Source organism: Lathyrus oleraceus, chromosome 3 (assembly GCF_024323335.1).
Source record: "Lathyrus oleraceus cultivar Zhongwan6 chromosome 3, CAAS_Psat_ZW6_1.0, whole genome shotgun sequence".
Classification (NCBI taxonomy): domain Eukaryota; kingdom Viridiplantae; phylum Streptophyta; class Magnoliopsida; order Fabales; family Fabaceae; genus Lathyrus; species Lathyrus oleraceus.
Genome location: NC_066581.1, coordinates 310,490,165 through 310,512,306, shown reverse-complemented (window position 1 = coordinate 310,512,306; position 22,142 = coordinate 310,490,165). Strand labels below are relative to the sequence as shown.

The 22,142-nt window shown below is 41.8% G+C and overlaps 2 protein-coding genes across 2 annotated transcripts; both read right to left on the bottom strand.

The window, feature by feature from the left end:
• Positions 1 to 1,077: 1,077 nt before the first annotated feature.
• LOC127131026 (subtilisin-like protease SBT2.2) lies at positions 1,078 to 1,962 on the bottom strand. The gene has a single exon (XM_051059970.1). It carries the CDS (start codon positions 1,960 to 1,962, stop codon positions 1,078 to 1,080), a length of 885 nt encoding a protein of 294 aa, XP_050915927.1.
• Positions 1,963 to 20,040: 18,078 nt separating this feature from the next.
• LOC127131025 (subtilisin-like protease SBT2.2) lies at positions 20,041 to 20,925 on the bottom strand. The gene has a single exon (XM_051059968.1). The coding sequence runs from the start codon at positions 20,923 to 20,925 to the stop codon at positions 20,041 to 20,043; it is 885 nt and encodes a 294-aa protein (XP_050915925.1).
• Between the last annotated feature and the right edge of the window lie 1,217 nt (positions 20,926 to 22,142).

Here is a 22,142-nt window from a genome sequence, read left to right as displayed (position 1 = left end):
AAGGTACAGTTGGGAGTCTAATGGGGAATCGTTGTGGTATCCATCACGGTATGATAACCGCTGTCCGTGGTGCTTCGGAGGGCATAACTTAAAGAATGGTGGTTTAGAGGTTGTTTCGAAGTTGTCAACTCTGAGGTACGAACTTGTTAAGACGGTTCATCTGCAATTATCGTCTCTGTGCTTGGTGAAATTGCGTGGCTGTTGAACTCGAGAGGCAGCAATATCCCACATTCACCTGTTATGTACTTCAAAGACCAAACTGTTATTTCCTTTTTATCAACAAATCCTGGATCAATGACATACTTTATTCCATCAATCGTCAATGATGTTTCTGCAATATTGGTGGCAAGGACAACCTTTCGTGCCCCTTTAGGAGTTGGTTCAAATATCTTTGCTTGTAGTTCAGTTGGTAGGTTGGCATATATAGGACATATAATTAATTCGGCAATTTTAGTCCCTAAGCCTCTAGTTCGGTGCTTCAAGATTTCTTCAGCCGTTTCAATTTCTTCTTGACCAGTAAGAAATATCAATATATCTCCAGGAGGTTGAGTAACATGGATTCGAAGTGATGTGACAATGGCTGCATCTAAATAATCAGCTTCTGGGGCTTTTGTGAAGTGTATTTCAACCGGATACCTTCTCCCTGGAATCTTGAATATTGGGGCAGAATCAAAGTAATCACTGAACTTTTCTGCATCAAGTGTAGCACTTGATATCAGCAACTTGAGATCAGGCCGAAAGCGAGAAATATCTTTTACTAATCCAGACATAATATCAGTTGAGAGAGTTCTTTCATGAGCCTCGTCCACCATCACAACACTATAACTTGCCAGGTCAGGCTCACCAAGAAATTCTCTCAGTAACATTCCATCAGTCATATATTTCAGAATAGTCTTATCTGATGTGCATGATAATTGCAGCCTTGTTGTAGCAGGCCAATATGTGAAATGGTTTGTGATTCTGATGTAGTATGTGTCATATGTTCTGCAGGTCTACTCCAATTGTTTCACTTGGGCATGGAATGTCGCTTGATGGATGTTGACGGTTGTTATGTCCTGCTATGCTGCAAGTGCACATTCACTGGCATGGTTTTCTTGGTGATGCAACATGTTGTGTTGACGGAAAGTTGGTTGGATTTCTTGGCAGCAATGTTGTAGCAGCATGTATGAATCTGCAACAGAAAAGCTCTTCGTGGCAGCACGTTGTTTCATGACAGCAGGATGGTGTTTTAGTTGGCATGCGTTTGATGTGGGGTTTGGTAACATTGTTTCCAAGACTTATGGAGTTACTATAAAGCCGGTCATGAGAGGCAGCACCAACAGTAAGGATCCATGGACTGAAAGAAGACATGCTCATTGGTGATGGCCCGGTATTTCCAGCAGCTTGAACCACAAAAATACCAGCCTTTACAGCTGACAGTAATGCCATGTCAATAGGATTGAAGAAAGTTGCAACACCGGGAGGATGCCGATTTGGAGTGATAGATAAACTAATTATGTCAACCCCACCTTGAGCTGCCTGGTCAATTGCTGCAACAACGTCTACAACGAATCCTCCAAAGCTCTTGCATAACGCCTTGTACACCGCAATGTGCGAACGAGGAGCCATCCCACTAGCATTCCCAAAGTGATGCCCAACAACAATCACCGGAATCCCATGTTTTCCTGCTGCAACCGATGCAGTATGCGTGCCATGGCCATCTCCATCAAAGGGAGAAGCGTAGTCTTGAGTCATGTTAAATATTCCTCTTGTTATAGCAGATGCTGCAAAATGACGGGCCCCAACAAGTTTTCTATTGCAAGAGCCAGATGGAAAATCTCGAGTAACCTCGCAGATACCAGAAAAATGAGCAGGAACAGGATATGGATGTTGAGATTTATTGATGCTGCAGTGTGCTGTATTAAGACCTGGTTCAGGGAAGACTAGCCAAGATTTGATGAGCCAACATGTCAAACAAGGCATGCTATGCATGAGGTAGAAACAAGGCCATTTACTTGGAAATGAAGCAACCAAAAGATAACACAACCAAACGTGGAAATTGGATGAAGAATCAAGGAAAAAGGCTAGATTAGGTTTTGCATGATCAAAAAATGGGGAGGTTGACTTTGGTCAAAGTTGACTAAAAAGTCAACTGTTGGCCAAAGTCAACAATTAGTCAAAATTTATTTTTTTGTTTTTCTTGTAAACAGACAATGGATTGATGATTGTGGTGAAAATTAGGGCTTTTGGGTTTTGGGTGACTTTGGTCAATGTTGACCAAAAAGCCAACTGTTGACCAAAGTCAACAATTGGTCAAAATTGTCAAGACTTGTACCTTTTTTTTTTTTATGCAGAATCAAATGTGATGGTTTAGAATGATGTGAAATGAATTGAAATGGTTTGAAATTTGTTTTACAATTGGTTTATTTTATGACTTGAATGCTTGACTTTGAAAAGAACATGACTTGACTGGTAGTATGTGTTAACAAGGCCATGAAATGATGGTATAAGATTAGGATTTGAAAGGGATATTCATGAATCAAGTGGCATGATTGGCAATTGGCTTGTGACACAAGAAGGTTGGTTGTTTGGATGACCAAGACCATATGTGTATTAACAATCACATGAACAACACCATGACTTTGGACCAAGACCAATCCTCATATAAAACCAAAGTAAGGTTTAGCCAAGCATGCTAAACAAAAATAAAAACATAAAAAATTCAGGACCAAAATCGGGGTATGACAGTTGCCCCTATTTAAGCGTCTTCAACTAGAGAATCTGAAGCAGGACGTTCTTCATATGATCATAGTGGGAGATGGTTAAATACTAAGAAGACCCGGATTTTGATCCTGGATCCCTATGAAACAATGCCTGTCAGAATCGTCAAAGAAGCAATCTCAAAAGAAGAATCCGTCTGGTACAATGAAATTCGGCCTGAGTACCGAAACAAAAAGTTGACCTGGATACCAAAATAAATGGTAACACAGGAATACCCATGGCCTGAACGCCGCACATTAGTCTGAACACTAAGCATCGGAATATGAGAGTATCAATGTTGGTCTAATCACCGGAAATCTGGTCTGAACACCACTTCGATCTGGAAATCGGAAAACTGCCCTGAATGCCACAAGTACTTCGGCTTGATCGTCGGAAACTTCTTCGATCTGAAAATCGGAAACTGGCCTGAATGCCACAAGTACTTCGACATGATCGTCGAAAACTTCTTCGATCTGAAAATCGGAAACTGGCCTGAATGCCACAAGTACTTCGACCTGATCGTCGGAAACTTCTTTGATCTGAAAATCGGAAACTGGCCTGAATGCCACTTCGGTCTGGATACCGGAAAATTGGCCTGAATGCCACTTCGGTCTGAATACCGGAAAATTGGCCTGAATGCCACAAGTTGCATCGACCTGAATGTCGGAAACTTCTTCGATCTGAATATCGGAAAAACTGGCCTGAATGCCACTTCGGTCTGGATACCGGAAAATTGGCCTGAATGCCACTTCGGTCTGAATACCGGAAAATTGGCCTGAATGCCACAAGTTGCATCGACCTGAATGTCGGAAACTTTTTCGATCTGAATATCGGAAAAACTGGCCTGAATGCCACTTCGGTCTGGATACTGGAAAATTGGCCTGAATGCCACTTCGGTCTGAATACCGGAAAAACTGGCCTGAATGCCACTTCGGTCTGGATACCGGAAACTGGCCTGAATGCCACAAGTTGCATCGACCTGAATGTCGGAAACTTCTTCGATCTGAAAATCGGAAACTGGCCTGAAAGCCACTTCGGTCTGGATACCGGAAACTGGCCTGAATGCCACAAGTTGCATCGACCTGAATGTCGGAAACTTCTTCGATCTGAAAATCGGAAAAAACTGGCCTGAATGCCACTTCGGTCTGGATACCGGAAACTGGCCTGGATGCCACTTCGGTCTGGATACCGGAAACTGGCCTGAATGCCACAAGTTGCATCGACCTGAATGTCGGAAACTTCTTCGATCTGACAATCGGAAACTGGCCTGAAAGCCACTTCGATCTGGATACCGGAAACTGGCCTGAATGCCACAAGTTGCATCGACCTGAATGTCGGAAACTTCTTCGATCTAAAAATCGGAAACACTGGCCTGAATGCCACTTCGGTCTAGATACCGGAAACTTCATGCCTGTCAGCATCGGCAGAAATAGGGAACAATAATAATTGAGGCGGCACGTGGGCCAACGACCCATGCTGGGGATAATAAGTCATGAACAACCTTCAGTCTGAGCACCGGACACAAACTTCTGGCTTATCACTTGGGATACCGAGAATGTTTTATGCTTACATGCGTATGTTTGAATTTTGCGATGGCGTAATGCTCCATGAAAATGGAAATGCTACGCGATTTGGGAGGATGCAATGCAATATGATTCTACATGCAGGGATGCGAAATGCTGGGGAAAATGCCAAGCTGATGCAAGGAATCTTGTTGGGGAAATGATCACAATCTTCTGGACCCTGGCACTACTGTTGGAGATGCACAGCATAATGAACTATGTGGGGAAATGACCGGCCATGCGGTGTTCCGGCAATGACGAGATACCGAGACTCTGACTGGGGAGAGAACGGCGCTGCAAAACTGTTGTTGGGGAAAGCGATAGTGGTTCTGGAAACCATAATCTACGAGAGATGACTCAGCAGGAGGGAGCGAACACCGATACGGTACTGAGGTTATGCTTCCAGGAAAGAGATCATCGATCTGGGATTGAAATCCTCGATCTGGCATCGAATTCTGAGGAGCAGCTGCTTCTGCTGGGAAGATACAGTCTGGTACTGTCAACTCCGCTGGGGAGCGTATAGTCTGACCACATGCTTAGGAAATGCCCCGAGGGTATCTGTTCTGAATAGATGATCCAAAGCACTTAAAATTCACAGCAATTTTAACTGTTTATTAAGCATATACCTGTAAAGCCCTTATGTGTCATGATGCAATGTTTATCAAAAATTCGGACGTCATTTTTGCAAACAAAACAGTAAAATGAAAATGAAAACAGAGATATACTGAGTAACATGATTTATTGATTGAATGGCCTCTGAATAGGCATTTACATCAGGAAGCAATCCCTAGGAAGAGGTAATCGCAAAACAGAAATTAATTTAGTGGCAATGTGAAATGGATTTCTATTGGATTCCAATTCTGCTATGACTCGCTCGTCTTCAAGATCCTCCAGATGATCATCTTTCCAAAAAGAGTGATTGGAATGTTTCCTTCCTTTTGAAAGTTTCCAGTCATCGACATGAGATGAGATTCAGAACTAACTCAGAACGCAGTCATTCGCTTAATCCCTAACTTTTGCCTGGATTGCCCTTTTCGGGTTTTCAATCCACCGGGATACCCATTTTTGCCTAAGTTGCCTTTTCAGGTTTTCAACTTACCGGGTGTACGATCTTTTCATTTTTAAATCCCTAATTTTTGCCCGAACCTTTTCATTTTCTTGGTTCGTCGGGATGCCCATTTTTGCCTGGACTGTTCTTTTTACCGTCCAGCGGGTCTATTTTATGCGAAGTATTTTTTAACTGCGTCCGAGTTTACCGGGGAAGTGAAGTCTTCACCATCCATCGTTGCAAGCATTAAGGCCCCACCATCGAAAACCTTGGTGACGATATACGGTCCCTCATAGTTAGGAGTCCACTTGCCCCTGTGATCCGTCTGAGGAGGAAGGATTCTTTTCAACACCAAATCTCCGACTTGGAAACATCGAGGGCGCACTTTCTGGTCAAAGGCTCTCTTCATCCGACTCTGATACAACTGCCCATGACAAATGGCTGCCATTCGCTTCTCTTCGATAAGACTCAACTCATTGAACCTTGTCCGCATCCATTCAGCTTCATCTAGCTTGACATCCAACAGGACTCTTAGAGAAGGAATCTCCACTTCAACAAGTAGGACTGCTTCCATACCATACACAAGGGAGTAAGGGGTTGCCCCGGTCGATGTACGTACTGAAGTGCGGTACCCATGCAAGGCGAAGGGTAGCATCTCATGCCAATCTCTGTACGTAACGACCATCTTCTGCACAATCTTCTTTATGTTCTTATTTGCTGCCTCAACAACACCGTTCATCTTAGGACGATAGGGGGAAGAATTGTGATGCTGAATGTTGAAGTTCTGGCACAACTCCTTCATTATTTTGTTGTTGAGATTAGAACCATTATCAGTAATGATTCTTTCGGGAATCCCATAGCGATAAATGATTTCTTTCTTGATGAAACGGGCAACCACATGTCTGGTGACATTCGCGAACGACGCTGCTTCGACCCACTTGGTGAAATAGTCGATGGCAACAAGGATGAAGCGATGCCCATTGGAAGCAGTCGGCTCAATCTTTCCAATCATGTCAATGCCCCACATAGCAAACGGCCACGGCGAAAACATCACATTCAGAGGATTCGGCGGTACATGCACCTTATCAGCATAAATTTGGCATTTATGGCACTTCCGAGCATACTTGAAACAATCTGATTCCATGGTCATCCAGTAATAACCCGCCCTCAACAATTTCTTAGCCATTGCATGTCCGCCGGCATGAGTACCGAAGGAACCTTCATGAACTTCCTGCATTAACATGTCCGCCTCGTGTCTATCCACGCATCTGAGCAAAACCATGTCGAAGTTCCTCTTATACAACACATCGTCTTTGTTCAAGAAGAAACTGCCTGCCAATCTTCTCAAAGTTTTTCTGTCATTGTTGGATGCCCCTGCAGGGTACTCTTGATTCTTCAGAAAGCACTTGATATCGTGATACCAGGGCTTGTCATCAACTACCAGTTCAGCAGCAAACACATACGCGGCCCTATCAAGGCGCATAACATCGATCCTAGGAGCATGATTCCACCGAACCACCTTGATCATGGAGGATAGAGTAGCAAGAGCATCTGCCATCTGGTTCTCATCACGAGGTATATGATACAACTTTACTGTTGTGAAGAAAGTCAACTGTCTTCTCGTGTAATCTCTGTAGGGGACCAGAGTAGGCTGGAGAGTGTTCCAATCACCATTTACTTGATTGATCACTAGAGCTGAATTTCCGAAGATGTCCAGAGTCTTGATTCTCAAATCAATGGCTTGCTCAATACCCAAGATACAGGCCTCGTACTCAGCTTCATTATTGGTGCACTCGAAAGTCAGACGAGCGGTGAAAGGCATGTGGGCACCTTTCGGAGTAGTAATGACAGCGCCAATTCCACTTCCTTTGGCATTGACGGCCCCATCAAATAACAAAGTCCACTTTTCGTCTGGATCAGGTCCCTCCCCAACAACTGGCTCTTCACAGTCTTTCATCTTGAGGAACATGATGTCTTCATCTGGAAAATCAAACTTCATCGGCTCGTAATCATCAATTGGCTGCTGAGCAAGATAGTCTGACAGAATACTCCCTTTGATGGCTTTCTGGGATGTATACTGGATGTCGTACTCTGTCAGTACCATTTGCCAACGAGCAACTCTTCCGGTGAGAGCTGGCTTCTCGAATATGTACTTGACTGGATCCATCTTGGAGATCAGTAAGGTTGTGTGAGACAGCATGTATTGTCTCAAACGCTTAGCAGCCCATGCAAGTGCACAACATGTCTTTTCAAGCATCGAATATCTCGACTCGCAGTCTGTGAACTTCTTACTCAAGTAGTAGATGGCATGTTCTTTCCTACCTGTCTCGTCGTGTTGACCGAGAACACAACCCATAGAATTGTCAAGTACTGTCATGTACATAATCAGCGGTTTCCCTGGGACTGGAGGCATGAGGATAGGGGGATTCTGCAAATACTCTTTTATCTTTTCAAAAGCCCTTTGACAATCGTCGTTCCACCTGATAGCCTGATCTTTCCTCAACAATTTGAAAATTGGCTCACACGTGGCTGTTAGGTGAGAGATGAACCTTGCAATGTAGTTCAACCTTCCTAAGAAACCACGGACTTGCTTCTCTGTTCTTGGCTCAGGCATTTCCTGTATTGCTTTCACTTTGTCAGGATCCACCTCAATCCCTTTTCCACTAACAATAAAACCTAGCAATTTTCCAGACCTCACCCCGAAAATGCACTTGTTCGGATTAAGCCTCAGCTTGAATTTCCTTAAACGCTCAAACAGCTTCTGCAGATTCACCAGATGTTCTTCTTCTGTCTGAGATTTGGCAATCATATCGTCCACATAAACCTCGATTTCATGATGAATCATATCATGGAATAGAGTCACCATAGCTCGTTGATATGTTGCCCTAGCGTTTTTCAGACCAAACGGCATCACCTTGTAGCAGAAGGTGCCCCATGGGGTTATGAAAGTTGTCTTCTCCATGTCTTCTGGTGCCATCTTGATTTGGTTATAGCCAGAAAAGCCATCCATGAAGGAGAATACCAAGAACTGAGCTGTGTTATCCACCAAAACGTCGATGTGAGGTAATGGGAAATCATCTTTAGGACTGGCTCTGTTCAGATCCCGGTAGTCGACACACATCCGTACCTTTCCATCTTTCTTAGGCACTGGAACGATGTTTGCAACCCATGGCGGATAATTGGTAACCGCTAGGGACCCTGCATCCAACTGCTTTTGCACTTCTTCCTTTATCTGGACAGCCATCTCTGGTCTTGTTCTTCTGAGCTTCTGCTTGACCGGAGGACAACCTTCTTTGAGAGGCAAGCGGTGTACCACGATGTCTGTGTCCAGCCCGGGCATGTCCTGATAAGACCAGGCGAAGACGTCAACATACTCTTGCAACAGTTCAATCAACCCCTTCTTTACATCATCTTCCAAAGCGGCCCCTATCTTGATTTCTTTCTTGACGTCCTCGGTGCCAAGATTAATCACTTCAGTAGACTCTTGATGCGGTTGAATGACCCTTTCCTCCTGTTTTAACAGCCTGGCAAGTTCTTCAGGGAGTTCACAGTCTTCATCACCCTCTTCTTCAACTTGGAAGATTGGGTTTTCGAAGTCGAAGCGAGCCATAGCAGAATCGTTATCAATAGGATCCGGTGACGTGCATCTGCATGAGTGATGGTATGTGCTTATGAGTGTGAACAGTGAGTGAAAACTAAACAAAACATTGCCAAATATTTTTATTCTTTTGAAATTTTGAAAACTGCAAAAAATAGAAAGACAGTGAACAAAATATTTGAATGCAAAAGACGTCCTTCATTTATGATAAACAATGCAGGTATTCACATATATGAGCCCTACAATGAGTCATTACGCCCTGGGCGGAACGTAAGACTTGGACATGCATGAATAAACAAAGAAAAATTACTCCTCTAGAAGAGTGACTTGGACAATTTCCTCGGAAGACCAATTGTTGATGACTTCACCCGGGATCCTCGGACGCACCCAGTTGTCGATGTCGCAATCACTATCCCCATCCTCTTCATTGATTGCTGATATCTGGCCATACTGAATGATGCCAGCGCTGGAGAAGGTAATCGGCCCCTGACGAGTCTGAGGTGTTGAAGTTGTAGATGTCAAAGCTGGCTGGTACCCAATCCCGAACTTGTCGTCTTTCATTAGTAACTCCAGCAGACGCCCCCAACCAGGAGCAACACCTGAATCCACCAAGGCCTGCGCCTGCTTGAAGGATGAGATAGGGGCTCCTGCTTTAACCTCTTCCACCGGAGCTGCATCCTTAATCTGAACTGACTCAAAGTCCTGACAGAGAGTCTCATGAATTTCACCTTCTACCTCTACGTACTTGAAGGTAGACAGGTTACTTACCAGTATGTCCTCCTCACCACAGACAGTGATAATCCTTCCATTGACCGGGAATTTAACCTTCTGATGTAAAGTTGAAGAGACTGCCCCAGCATTGTGACATGTTATGGGATATGCAAATGCACTGACATGTTTATCAATTCCAAAGGGCATTCTACCCCCTTGATTCCAGTCTCACATTTGATAAACAGTGTAAGAATAAAATCCCGACTAGAATCAAGAAGAAGATATGAACCCCTGGGAATAGATAAACATGTGTTAAATGATATGAATGCAAAATGATGTGATGCAATGCAGTGACATGGAAATCAGGACTGCTGTATCTGCTTGAACATCTGTCGGGTTGCACTGTCTGAAAAGAAACCCGCTGAGGAATGTAATACAAGATCAAAACTCTGCTCCAGAAAACCGGGTTGGTTGGAGGTTAAGGTTCCCTGAATTTAGCCCGCCCCTCACTGGTAGGTTCTAAGAACAGAAGTTTATCAGCTTCAGCCCTTCAGTCGAGAATAATACGTTTACCACTGAAGGTTTTGGCATTATTACGGGATAAAAAACCTCCGTTGACTCCCCTCAACAGGATATCCTAAACCAAGTTCCCAGTCTCGGGGTCCTCTGATTGAGCAGCGAGAATGCGCCCACCAGAGCTAACATAAACGCGTCTCGGAGGAGAGGCCTCGACTGAGTTCTCGGGAAATGGTCACCAGAGTCGTAGATTTCTAAAGGAACGTTTGTCGTTATGGAACACCCATAGGACAAAACATATCCAAAGAAACCTCGTCTGGACGTGGGTCTTCATGAACGACTTAACGCAGCAACATGCCACGCAAGCCTCATGACTATCCACTCTAAAACCTATGTGTACACTCAAGCCTGGGTAGTGGGCTTATCTCTCATAGAACAGTCCCAACCCAACAAACAAACAACCCACAGAACCCACAGATACAACAAACATATGTGCATGAATGCAATAAGGTAAAGCAGGTAAATGCTGAAAATAAATAACTGTACAAAAGCATAAACACCCAACAAATAAGAAACCTACAAAAGCTAGGAGGGACTCGCTTAGGGAAACCAGAGATTCTGGGTTCGATCCCCAGCAGAGTCGCCAGCTGTCGCAACCTGAAAAATACAGTATGCGAAAAAAACAACCGGGGAAGAAGAAATGACAGAAGAGTCGCCACCGTGCGTTATTTATCCCAAAGGAGGGAAAGGAAACGCTCGAAGTAAACCTGGAGAAAGGAAAGGAAAAGACAAGGTCTCGCAACCAAATCTTGGGTTCGGGAGTCGGTTATGCGAAGGGAAGGTATTAGCACCCCTACGCATCCGTAGTACTCTACGGGATCCACTCTTGTTGTTCTTGTCTAAAGGGTGTGTGTTTATCTAATGTATTATTTACTAAAAAGGGTCAAGAGAAAAATGACTCGCACAGATATCGCATCTATTGCATACGTATCTCATCTGAATATGAGAATCAGAGTCTTCGTAGCTCGGCTACCTATGGGTTAAAGAGGAGTGTGCTCGCTAAGACGTCGCGTCTTATGCCTACGTATCTCATCGGGAATGAGAATCAGAGCAAAACGTAGTTCAGCTAACTACGGGAATAAGGGTCTCGATTGCAACTAGGGCAAGAGAAAGGGAATGTCTCGATCGCAACGAGGGCGAGAGAAAAGATCGCAACAAGGGCGAAAGCAAACAAGGATTGGTTGTTAGTGTAGCACCTCAAATTTGCACCTATCATTGTACATACATTCTCATATTAAGTCATAACATAACATGGTCCACTGCATAGCATTGCATTGTCCCTTTTGCCTCAAGTGCAAGCCAATCAAGAAATTAGGTCAAACTGATCAGGAGATCAGTCAATCAATCAAGCAAGCACAATTCTCAAGGAGCCAAGGCCCTAGGGTTGGTCCAACATGTTCACATGACTTGGGGATCCATTTGAAGTGATTAGGTCAAAGATTGGATGTTCAGAAGACATCAGTCAGTGCACAATCAGTCAGAAACCCTAGAAAGTCAAACTTGGTCAACTGTGGTTGATTTTGTGGTTTTGATGGATGGATTTGGTTTGAGAGAGCTTATTCATGTCCCAATAGGCCTCATGTATCATGGCAAACAACATCATTGAAGAATTTGAAGCCAATCAGAAAATTTCCAAAAATAGAAACTGGACCTGTAATTTTAACTGCCAAAAATGGAAACTTCTTGATCCCAAACTTACATCATGATAGAAGATTCAAATGAATTTTTGCCCAACATGAAAGTTTAAGATCTTGTTCTCCCATTTCCAAAAAGTCCAAGAACTCTCAATTCCCATGTATGGTTGTCAAGATATGATCAATTCATTTTCACAAAATCTTGAACTTCAAAAGGCCATATCTCTCAAACCATTTGGCCAATTTTGGTGGGGTTTTTTCCTACAAACCACATTTTACCTCCTCTTTCCAAAAATGTAAATTTCATGTGCTAAAACATTGCCAATCAAAATGGCACTTTTGGACCTAGCATGTTTGAATTTCAAGTGAGGTGCAATTTTGACTTTTTGAAATAAGTAATTTCCATTCAAGTGACCAATTGGAATTAGTTCAGAACATCATTTCTGACTTGTGCAAGGCCCATTTCGAGCTCATACTACCATCATACCACCATTTGGTCAAATTTGGCAAATTAGCAATTTGGTTCATTTGAGTTAAACATGTTTAGCATATGTTAATCCAACCTAAAACAGATGATATATATCACTTTTTCTGCCTTGCCAAAGCCCTAGCAGCCTCCTAACATAGCAGAAATCCATTTCTCTCAAAATCTCCATTTTCCTTCATTCTTAATTTTCAACCAAAAAACTCAAAGGAGCAAGGTTCTGGTTTGGTTGCACCATCATTCAATATCCATTTTGAACACATTTCAAGTACCTTTTCCCAGCTGTAACCAAGCAAAAGCATGCTGCTACATGAAGCATTCATCAATGGCAGAGTTGATTTGGGGTTCTTTCAAGCACTCTCGAGCTAAACAACTTCATTCATACATCATTTGAGGACTTTGTGTACATCTGTTTCGCCCTTTTGCAACCAAACATCACTGTTCCACTCTTTTCTTCAAAATCAAGTAAGTTCTCGAGCTTCATCATTTACCAAACCATGCTATGCTTAGTGTAGATCTTAATGTGTTGGTTCTAATGAGCTGTACATCACATAAAATGGTTGATTGGTTTAGGAGAAATCTAGCTTTTAATTTTGAAATTCAAAGTGGTTTTTGCTTGATTCATGCTATCTAGTGTGTTTTAACGTAAATGAATGATGGAATATGTATGTGTGTTGTTTGATGATCACGATGGTATAATCAATTTCTGTTTCTGGGTGAATTGTTTTTGCTCGATTGCTGAAGATGATGAGGGTTTACTGTACAAACCCTAGCTTCCCGTGTTTCTTCCCAGATTTTGTTTTTTTCCTGCGTGTTCTGCATGAGATTGTTACTATTTCATTGCCACGCCCAGTCGTCGCTTGCCACGCAGGATATCAATACTCACCGTTTCATTTAAATGATGCACATATTACCACTTTGCCATCGGTCACATATTAAATCAATTAATTCATTTTATTGTTCAATATTTATTTCACTTTGTCACACAATCTTACAAAAATCATAACTCGTGCATTTCAAATCCAAAATTCATGAAAATTTTTGCATCATGTTCATATGAATGTCTACTTTTTTATCATGATTTTTGCTGATTTTTTGGATGGTTGGATTTTTAATGGCATTAGGGTTTTGCTCATGTATGCATATTTTGTACATCTTGCCAATTCAATTGTGAAATTGTGAGGATATATCCAATGACCCTGAAATTGTTTGTGCTTAATCTACACTCATCCATGGTGATTTTGATATAGAGTTCTTGAATTTATCCTGTTTGGTTGCTGAGTTATGAATTTTTGAACTAGGGTGTGACAATTTGTGTCACACCATTGATATGCAATTTCATGATTTTTGATGACATGCTTCCTGACCTCCAATTGATCTGAATTTTTGCATGAACCTTCTTGTATATGTCTAGTTTATGTGTGAATTTTCTTGGAATTAATTGTGCCATTTCCTAATTGTTTGAGATTTTTCTCCCCTGTCTAGTCAAATGTTGACTTTGTGTAACACATGTTGCCATTTCAATTGGGAAATTCTCATACTTTATTGGATGATCATGAAATTTTACATGTGCATACTAGACATCTTAGGCTTTGCATTGGTGTTGATCCCATTCATTTCTCATCTGTTGTCATTGAGTTATGATTTTTTGAAGTTGATGTATGTTTGGTTGACTTCTTTGTGCATGCTTGAAATTGTTTTGACTTTCTGATTTTAATTGACCATCTTCCCATGATCCAAATGAGCTGAAATTTTATATGCATGTCATTATGTGGATTGTGATTGATCATGAATTATTTGGTAATTTTTTTGAAATGTTTATGTTTGCTTTTTAGCTTAGTCTTGCTGTTGACTTTTATGAGCCCTCATTTGCCATGCTTTGACTTCTTTTACTTATGAAATGATGATGATGCATGATATGAACTTGAAACCAATTGGGTTTGCTTCTTAAATGTTTGAATTTGATTTTGATTGGATATGGCTTGCTGTTTTGACTTTCCTATTTATTTTTGACCCTAGGCTTGTCCTAGTGGTCCTGTGGCTTATAATTGAGTTCATGTTTCAGGTTAAGCTACAAGTGCTTCAAAGAAACTTTTGCAAGTTGATTGGGTTTATCTGTTTATCATGAGCTAACTTTTGTTTTGTAGGTGGCTTGACTCATATGATTTGGGTCTTGTGCTTTTGCACATTTGTCTGTTGATTTAACTGTTCATTCCTACTTCCTTTTGCTTAAACTTTTGAACTGTGTACTGATCTGTTTGACTATTTCAGGTACCATTAGTTGCTTAGAACTTGCTTTGCTTTGCTATTTAGCAATTTGCTTTGAGGTAATCCCTTTTTCTTCATGTAGTCTGGAAGACCTGGCCTGTTACTTGGCCAGGCAACTGTCTGAAGTCCTCCTTAAGAGGCAATGTTTGTGTATGTTTAATTTGTCCTTGTACATAGTCAAAGACCTCCTAAGTGAAGAGGCAATTGGCAGAACCAAGGGATAAGCAACCTATCCCCTGCTATTCTGTGTGTCTTCTGCTTTGCTCACACCACTGTGTTGATGCATTGCAGATACAAACCCAAGATCTTGTACAACTGTACAGTTGAGTCAGTATCTAATGTGTAGAAGGGTTCCCACCTTCTGAACCCACACATTCTTGTCAAATGCTCTCCCTGGCCAGGGATAAGAGCAATGAGGCACACCCCTCATCTCCTTTCATCTGCTTCACCTTGGCTCTCAATGTCAAGGTTAAGAGCACTATCACCCATTTCCAGAGGTTTGTTTGTTGAGGTTGATATGACCCCTCGACTAAAACCTAACCCTTGTGTGAGCCCCTTGTGTGTATATAGTGTGTGCTACCTGTGCTTGTATGTTTGTTTGACTTGCTTCCTGTGCAAGTTAGGTTTAGTTTAGACTAATCCTTGTTTGCTTTCGCCCTCGTTGCGACCCTTTCTCTCGCCCTCGTTGCGATCGAGCCTTTTCCTTTCTCTCGCCCTCGTTGCGATTGAGACCTCCCCTTTCTCTTGCCCTAGTTGCAATCGAGACCTTTGTCCCTCCGTAGCCGAACTACGGCAACTCTGATTCTCATGTCCAGATGAGATACGTAGGCACGAGATGCGATGTCTTGTCGAGTTTGACTAACAACTAACGCTAATTCTTTTCTCTCGCCCTCGTTGCGATTGAGACCTCCCCTTTCTCTTGCCCTAGTTGCAATCGAGACCCTTGCTTCCTGTGCAAGTTAGGTTAGGTGTGGCTTGCTTCCTGTGCAAGTCATGTTTAGGATAGGCTTGCTTCCTGTGCAAGTTAGCTAGAAACCTTAACTTAGGGACGGCTTTGCATGACAACATCTAGGCTCGAGTCGTAGTCTCCCTTGTGTTGTGTCTCCCTCTGTTATCTGGTTAGGCTAGTCCTTTGTCCCTGCGTAGGGGAACTACATCGCCCTGATCTTCATACCAGATGAAGTATGTAGGCAGGAGATTGAGCTGATCTCTCCGGGCGCCTTTTTTTCTTTTTGTGTGTTGTTTGACAGTTGCTAGGCTCGAGTGCCTGACTCCTTAGCAATTTGTTGTCTGTTTGTTTGAGTGTGTGCTTGACAGTTATAGGCTCGAGTCCCCGACTCCCTATTAACTTGTTATGTTGTTGTGTGCTTGGAAGCTGATGTAAGTCCATCGAATGGCATTCGGGTTCCAGTGTGGGTGTGTTTTGGTTCGGATGCTGATGTAAGTCCAGTGATTGGCATTTAGGCTCCACGTTTGCCTTTGCCTGTGTTTGTTTGTGTGCGTGTCAGCCGAGCTACGAATGCTCTGATTCTCCTTCGTCCGAGGAGATACGTATGCATAGGATGCGACATCCTAGCGAGCATGTGTCGTTCCCCAGTCCGAACTACTTCGACTCTGATGTCTATGCCTGATAGACTAAGTAGGCCCAGGATGCGATATCCTGCCGAGTCATTTCCTTGTCTGTTTTCTTGTGTCTCTTTCAGCCAGTGTGTGTGTGTGTGAGCAGTGTTTTAGCAACCATTCTCCTTCCTATTGTGCGTGGATCCCGTCGAGTACGACAGATGCGTAGGGGTGCTAATACCTTCCCTTCGCATAACCGACTCCCGAACCCATTATCTTTGGTCGCGAGACCATGTCTTTCCCAGGTTTACTCTGAGCGTTTCCTTTCCCTCTTTTGGGATAAATAACGCACGGTGGCGGCTCTGTTGTTTCTTCTTTTCCCGCCGGTTTTTCGCGTAATGCGACAGTTAGTCGTTAGTCAAACTCGGCAAGACATCGCATCTTGTGCCTACGTATCTCATCTGAACATGAGAATCAGAGTTGCCGTAGTTCGGCTACCTAGGGGTTAAGGATTGCCATCTGAACATGGACTTACAAAGAAGGACACCAGTTGTGTCAAAGGAAAGTGGGCAATGTGTTCACGTCTTAGCAGTAGGCGTCGCAGCTCGCTGAATCGAGTCTTAGGCAGTTACCTCTTTGCAATAGAACAGACTGACATGCCACAAGATCGGAGACGCACGGAAGGTCTAAAAGTGGGGAAGCTCTGCCCTAGAGTTGTCATGCAATGTGGACCTATGTGTTAGGATTTACAAAAGGGAACATCTACCTAATGTTAGCATGCAAAGAATAAGGGAATTCTACCTATGTTATCATACAAAGGGTTCTACCTAATGGGTGCTACCTAAACGGAACAAGAGTCGACGGATGGATCAAGGAGAGGAGCCATGGATAAGGGTAGATGGCGATGTCAGAAGCAATCGACTTACAAGAGAAATGGCGATGCATAAAGCAATCGACTTACAAAAGGGTGGATGAATACGTGCTGGTTCTGTTAGGTTTTGAAAAATGATTACTCGACGTTGGATCGAGGTTTTGATCTTGCTTTGAAATGGTTATCGAATGTTCATTTTAATTCTTGTATTAACAGATGAATAAAGAATGAAAGAATAAATATTATACATTTCATGGGAGAGGGATACACTTGTTATGAATGGGGGTTGTCAAAAATCATGAAATAATTAAATCGGGCCCAAACAACAAAATGATACGAAATATGAGTGTAAGTGCAAGAGAACCGGCTCATTGTAAGAAAGCCCAAGAGTAAGCTATGTGAGGTTGATGGCGATGCTTAAAAAGCAATCGACTTACAAGGGTGTGGAAAAATGGGCTCGATATTAAATCGAGAAAAATATGATTTTTATAGTTTAAAAATGGTTTTGAATGAATGATGAAATTAAAGGACAACAAATCTATGTTATGATAATGAAACTATGAAAATAATAAAGCATAAACATAACAAAAAAAATGTTAAAAGAAATAAAATACTAAAAGAAAATAAAATGCTAAAAGAAAAATAAAATACTAAAAAAAATGCTACACATGAGTATTGAACCCACCCCACTCAAGACTATGATACTACCCTTCTCCACCAAACCACTCATGGTTATTTTTTATTTTAATGCTACTTTAAATATATAAACCAAAATAGATTAAACATTAGAATAAAAACTAAAATAAAAAAAAGTCTGTTGGACTATCCTAATAAATGATGGGGAACCAAAAATTAAAACCCAGCCGCCTGGCTGTTGGGTTCTTCAACAGAATATGCATTGAAAATGTGTAATATTTACTAACTAAAATTTAGGAAGTTTAAACAAATTTATTTAATACTTTCAAAAGGATTTAATCTGCTTAAAATGAATTAAAGAAAAAAACAAATTGGAGTAGTAACAAAGTCATTTTCTCCCAATCTCACTCACACTCTCAACCTCACGTCTTCAACCTCTCGTCTCTCTCACACCCTCACGAGCTCCTCTCACAAACTCAAAGAAATCTCACACTCTCACGAGCTCCTCTCACAAACTCAAAGAAATCCTTCCCTCTAAATTGTACCTCCCCCCCCCCCCCCCTCAATCGTTCTCTCTCAGACGAGACTCTTTCTACTCTCATCACTCTCACCGAATCTCTCAATCGCATCTCAACGAAGTCTCTATCAACAAATACATGAAAATGATAAAAGGAAAAAGGAAAGAAATTCTCACAAAGTGTCACGGCGGCAGTGAAAGGCGTGAAGAAGTCGGCCTCCCAATCCAGGTATCCGATTTTGGGTTTTTAGGGTTTTTGTTTGAGATTTTCGCCTCCAAGTTTTTTTTGTCCCCTCTTCACTGATTCCTCCTCTCTTTTTATGCTCTGCTGATTAGGGTTTCAACGGGCGTCTTTTGTGTTCCAGAAGAGTAATTCTGCAAACCACTTTGGGTGTTCTCAGAATCAAATTACCCTGTTTGATGCTAGGTTCGAAAATGGTAATCTGAACCTACGTACTTTCTTGCTCTGTTTTGACTTCATGCCAATTTGGGAATTTTTGGATTTTTACAGCTTTGGCTAATTAACTCTACTTTTTACTGCAGTGAAATTGGTGATTGTTGGTTCAGAGTTTCATATTCGAAACCAAGATTCGTTATGTGTTCAGCTCAAATTTCTTTGTGAAATCAGTGCTAGTTAGAATGACTCAGTGCGCCTCTAGGACATTGCTAATGCTGAGTTGTTGAAGACCACTTATCATAAGAAACAGGGTACTGATCAAATTTGCTTTACTCATCACCAAGTTCTGTCATATGCTCTTCAAGGTACAGTTGGGAGTCTAATGGGGAATCGTTGTGGTATCCATCACGGTATGATAACCGCTGTCCATGGTGCTTCGGAGGGCATAACTTAAAGAATGGTGGTTTAGAGGTTGTTTCGAAGTTGTCAACTCTGAGGTACGAACTTGTTAAGACGGTTCATCTGCAATTATCGTCTCTGTGCTTGGTGAAATTGCGTGGCTGTTGAACTCGAGAGGCAGCAATATCCCACATTCACCTGTTATGTACTTCAAAGACCAAACTGTTATTTCCTTTTTATCAACAAATCCTGGATCAATGACATACTTTATTCCATCAATCGTCAATGATGTTTCTGCAATATTGGTGGCAAGGACAACCTTTCGTGCCCCTTCAGGAGTTGGTTCAAATATCTTTGCTTGTAGTTCAGTTGGTAGGTTGGCATATATAGGACATATAATTAATTCGGCAATTTTAGTCCCTAAGCCTCTAGTTCGGTGCTTCAAGATTTCTTCATCCGTTTCAATTTCTTCTTGACCAGTAAGAAATATCAATATATCTCCAGGAGGTTGAGTAACATGGATTCGAAGTGATGTGACAATGGCTGCATCTAAATAATCAGCTTCTGGGGCTTTTGTGAAGTGTATTTCAACCGGATACCTTCTCCCTGGAATCTTGAATATTGGGGCAGAATCAAAGTAATCACTGAACTTTTCTGCATCAAGTGTAGCACTTGATATCAACAACTTGAGATCAGGCCGAAAGCGAGAAATATCTTTTACTAATCCAGACATAATATCAGTTGAGAGAGTTCTTTCATGAGCCTCGTCCACCATCACAACACTATAACTTGCCAGGTCAGGCTCACCAAGAAATTCTCTCAGTAACATTCCATCAGTCATATATTTCAGAATAGTCTTATCTGATGTGCATGATAATTGCAGCCTTGTTGTAGCAGGCCAATATGTGAAATGGTTTGTGATTCTGATGTAGTATGTGTCACATGTTCTGCAGGTCTACTCCAATTGTTTCACTTGGGCATGGAATGTCGCTTGATGGATGTTGACGGTTGTTATGTCCTGCTATGCTGCAAGTGCACATTCACTGGCATGGTTGTCTTGGTGATGCAACATGTTGTGTTGACGGAAAGTTGGTTGGATTTCTTGGCAGCAATGTTGTAGCAGCATGTATGCATCTGCAACGGAAAAGCTCTTCGTGGCAGCACGTTGTTTCATGACAGCAGGATGGTGTTTTAGTTGGCATGCGTTTGATGTGGGGTTTGGTAACATTGTTTCCAAGACTTATGGAGTTACTATAAAGCCGGTCATGAGAGGCAGCACCAACAGTAAGGATCCATGGACTGAAAGAAGACATGCTCATTGGTGATGGCCCGGTATTTCCAGCAGCTTGAACCACAAAAATACCAGCCTTTACAGCTGACAGTAATGCCATGTCAATAGGATTGAAGAAAGTTGCAACACCGGGAGGATGCCGATTTGGAGTGATAGATAAACTAATTATGTCAACCCCACCTTGAGCTGCCTGGTCAATTGCTGCAACAACGTCTGCAGCGAATCCTCCAAAGCTCTTGTATAACGCCTTGTACACCGCAATATGCGAACGAGGAGCCATCCCACTAGCATTCCCAAAGTGATGCCCAGCAACAATCACCGGAATCCCATGTTTTCCTGCTGCAACCGATGCAGTATGCGTGCCATGGCCATCGCCATCAAAGGGAGAAGCGTAGTCTTGAGTCATGTTAAATATTCCTCTTGTTATAGCAGATGCTGCAAAATGACGGGCCCCAACAAGTTTTCTATTGCAAGAGCCAGATGGAAAATCTCGAGTAACCTCGCAGATACCAGAAAAATGAGCAGGAACAGGATATGGATGTTGAGATTTATTGATGCTGCAGTGTGCTGTATTAAGACCTGGTTCAGGGAAGACTAGCCAAGATTTGATGAGCCAACATGTCAAACAAGGCATGCTATGCATGAGGTAGAAACAAGGCCATTTACTTGGAAATGAAGCAACCAAAAGATAACACAACCAAACATGGAAATTGGATGAAGAATCAAGGAAAAAGGCTAGATTAGGTTTTGGATTATCAAAAAATAGAGAGGTTGACTTTGGTCAAAGTTGACTAAAAAGTCAACTGTTGGCCAAAGTCAACAATTAGTCAAAATTTATTTTTTTGTTTTTCTTGTAAACAGACAATGGATTGATGATTGTGGTGAAAATTAGGGCTTTTGGGTTTTGGGTGACTTTGGTCAATGTTGACCAAAAAGCCAACTGTTGACCAAAGTCAACAATTGGTCAAAATTGTCAAGACTTGTACCTTTTTTTTTTATGCAGAATCAAATGTGATGGTCTAGAATGATGTGAAATGAATTGAAATGGTTTGAAATTTGTTTTACAATTGGTTTATTTTATGACTTGAATGCTTGACTTTGAAAAGAACATGACTTGACTGGTAGTATGTGTTAACAAGGCCATGAAATGATGGTATAAGATTAGGATTTGAAAGGGATATTCATGAATCAAGTGGCATGATTGGCAATTGGCTTGTGACACAAGAAGGTTGGTTGTTTGGATGACCAAGACCATATGTGTATTAACAATCACATGAACAACACCATGACTTTGGACCAAGACCAATCCTCATATAAAACCAAAGTAAGGTTAAGCCAAGCATGCTAAACAAAAATAAAAACATAAAAGATTCAGGACCAAAATCGGGGTATGACACACATTTATTTCCTGAAGATAGTTTACAGAAATATCAAGATAAGTTTCTCTGTAAGCCCATAGACCCTGGGTATTTTGTTGATGGTACTACTGAAGTTGAGTTGAAAACCAAATTCCTGAATCCATTTGCTGACAATAATTTTTTAACATTCATTGGCATGAAAAGGAAATATAACCCTGATTTAGTCAAGGCTTTCTATTGCAACTTAGAACTCAATATTGCAGGTCTTGAGAGTAGGTTCAAGAATAATATTTTCAAATTTGGTTAGTCTAATTTCACCAAGTACTTTAATTTAACATGTGAAGGTAATGTGTCTAATACAATGAAGCCTGAGTAGGATAAAGTTTTGTTTGTTTTGGCTATCTACAAATATGTTTGTGAGCACATGGAGATGTCAAATTTTAGGATTAGTCAGATTAAGTTTGATATGAGGTTGCTACTTTGGATTATTGTG